This window comes from Trichinella spiralis, assembly GCF_000181795.1.
Source record: "Trichinella spiralis strain ISS 195 chromosome Unknown Scfld4215, whole genome shotgun sequence".
NCBI lineage: Eukaryota > Metazoa > Nematoda > Enoplea > Trichinellida > Trichinellidae > Trichinella > Trichinella spiralis.
Window position 1 is genome coordinate 805 of NW_003531154.1, and position 2,672 is coordinate 3,476.

Consider the following 2,672-nt stretch of genomic DNA (forward strand, 5'->3'; position numbering starts at 1 on the left):
TTATTTTCTCTTGTAATTTTAGGAAAAACATCAATCCAGGAATAGGTATTACTGTACCTCATGGTGACGTTGCTTTGCCGATTAAATTTAGTCTTCACGGTTTTGGGCCTATAATTTATTTGCTTTCTGACTGGGTAAGTAAGTGTAGGCGTTTTAACTGCTATTCAAACTCTCGTTATAAATAGACTCTACTTGATAAGCATGCAGATAAATAAATGAATATTATTGATTTTCTTTTTTTTTCTTTCACTCAACTCATCTATTTAATGAATGTGCACTTTTTATATGAAATATTTTCCATTTTTATAAACAATAATAAATCGTTTCATTTGTATGATAAATTGCTTTTTCTATTATCCATCATTTGAGAGAAATAGCTTCTTATCACGAGTGCAATGAAAATTTACATAATGCACATGCGTACTGATATTGGCGTTGTTTGCTTTTGAAGGGCTTTTACGCGTTGAACATTTTGATAAAAGACGGTCTTGAAAAGGTTTCAACGCCACTTGGCTGCTTGCGGGTGGAATTTCAAATTCGAAAATAAATCTCCTGCTGTTCATTCACTGTTCGTTCCTGTAATATGCTACTCCTTGAGAAGCTTTTCTCATTTTTTCTAAAAAAAAGCTTTATTCTATTGTAAGTAAAAGCTATTTTTTTCTTTTCTTTTGTATTATTCATTTTTATTGATATGCAAATATATATATATGATGTTTATTTCCTTTTTTCTGAATAGCAAAAGCCAATGAGATTTTAAGTTAAAACACAACTGATTTGAAAACAAAATGTGGCAGGCAATGTGAAATGAAATAACTTTTTCTTTTCCAAAGTGAAATGCAGGCAGTTTAAAAGCTTCTACGAATATTTTTTTCTGTTTTTTTTTGCAAAATGAAGTAGCGTTGTGTGTTGATTTGAAATGGGCGCTTATGGCAACAAATTACCTTTAATAATTAGCATTTTTTTCAGCAGCGTTCAAATATTTCATCTAAAAATTAAAATAATTATTTATCATTGTTGTATATTATTATTATTATTATTATTTATTTAATTACCTTCTTCTAAACCGAGGCATTTTCCCCACTCTTTGAGGGTGATTTTTTCATCTGCATCTGCGTCGCACTGACGTAAGAAAGGCTCTATGCATGATTCGAGTGGAATCACAGGTGCAGTTAAGGGGATCAGTTCGTGATGTGTGACTGCTTTGTCGTGCGGTTTACTGTCCAAATCGCAAAATTTCCAAATTACTGGATAAACATGCTTCAAATGTTCATCTCTTTCAGCATCTTCGATCATTTGTATCCACTGATCACCGTACAGCTCTTGACGTTTTTTCAAATCAAGCATAACCTTAAATTTTATGCTTTGTAATAAAAAATTTTTATACTTTCAACCGTGCGTGCGTGAATCATATTTACTTGAAACAACCAATCAGCCATACGAGTGGAAAATTGACTAAGGTGATTTTGCGTACATTCTTCCAATTCTAAATTTAGCGAAAAAGAAAAAATGTTTTTTTTTTTGCTTTTAAAATTAAAGTGTAAACTATATGTGCTTCAGTGAAATTTTTTTTTCTTAAAATATACCTTTGCAATGACCAAGATATTGCAAATGTAGATGCTTGTTTTTAGCATTTGAACATTCCGCCATTTCACGTCTGCACATGCATCGTTCACGATAGAGATGGCAAATGCTTTCATACGTGACGTTGTTATTACTACATACCTAAATATAGGGTAGAGTTGAAGTTTGGAAAAAAAAATAGATGATTTTATTCAATAAAAAAAAATAACCTTATCCAGAGGGTCTGGTTTAGGATTGGTCGGACATTCGACAGCACACTGACATACGGCTTTTCCTTTGTGGTTCACGTGGCACTCTTTGCCCCAACCGCAAACATGATTCAAACAGGGATTTTGTTCAGTTTCTGCTTCTTCATCTGCATAATTTGCAAATTTCTGTTTCAGTGTTTAAATAGAATATGAGTAGAATATTACTGGTTTCATTATCACTGTCGTCGATTGGTGCATTTTTTGCATCTTCATGCTCAATTTCAATGTCGTTGTCCATTTTGTGTAACTGTTGCAGCATTGGCTCCAGTTGATCCCAGTCGTTCTTTTTTCCATGTTTATTCTAAGAGAACAGATGAAAAAATATACATATAGAGAAAATTAAGAATAATTACAGATTTTACTTTTCAACTGAATATTTTCTCAAATACAAACAAATATTAGCAACATTCAAATGAACTTTGTCGGAAAAGTTGATTGATGTTTGGCAAGATATTTTCGTTTAAAAATAGAACTAACTAACTGCTCAATTAAACCGACGTCTGTTTAGCAACAGAGCCCATTCAATCACAGCTTCAACATAAATAAATGTACATGTACGTATATATTCTTTTAGATTTTCTCTAATAATTTCTGCATCGCGTTTGATTTTTTCTCATTGATACACATGTACATATATATAGCTGCTGCATTCAGGTCTGCAATTATAACATTATTGTTCATTAATTATCTGAAATGAGAATTTATTGGAATTCTTTGATTTTTTCATGCTATTCTATTATTCAGTGTCTATTTTGAACAACGCTTGATGAAAAATAATCGATAATTCAATTTTGTGCCCCTACACAATTAGCAACAATAGCAAAATTCACTAGCTTCAAGCAG

At 31.7% G+C, this 2,672-nt stretch overlaps 1 protein-coding gene across 1 annotated transcript; it reads right to left on the reverse strand.

Moving 5' to 3' along the window:
* Positions 1–1,044: 1,044 nt before the first annotated feature.
* On the reverse strand, positions 1,045–2,130 carry Tsp_13390 (SPARC protein). The gene is made up of 5 exons (XM_003367474.1): positions 1,995–2,130; positions 1,791–1,936; positions 1,584–1,722; positions 1,416–1,483; positions 1,045–1,347 (listed from the first exon to the last, which is right to left on the reverse strand). The coding sequence occupies exons 1-5, from the start codon at positions 2,086–2,088 to the stop codon at positions 1,045–1,047; spliced, it is 750 nt and encodes a 249-aa protein (XP_003367522.1). The 5' UTR covers positions 2,089–2,130.
* Between the last annotated feature and the right edge of the window lie 542 nt (positions 2,131–2,672).

What these genes read in the sequence shown, in the direction of transcription:
- Tsp_13390 (XM_003367474.1), bottom strand. Translation starts at nt 2,088, where the DNA reads ATGCTGCAACAGTTACACAAAATGGACAACGACATTGAAATTGAGCAT. An exon ending in CGACAGTGATAATGAAACCA is followed by an intron (nt 1,937 to 1,994) that starts GTAATATTCTAC and finishes CAAATTATGCAG; the next exon opens with ATGAAGAAGCAGAAACTGAA. An exon ending in AACCAGACCCTCTGGATAAG is followed by an intron (nt 1,723 to 1,790) that starts GTTATTTTTTTT and finishes CCCTATATTTAG; the next exon opens with GTATGTAGTAATAACAACGT.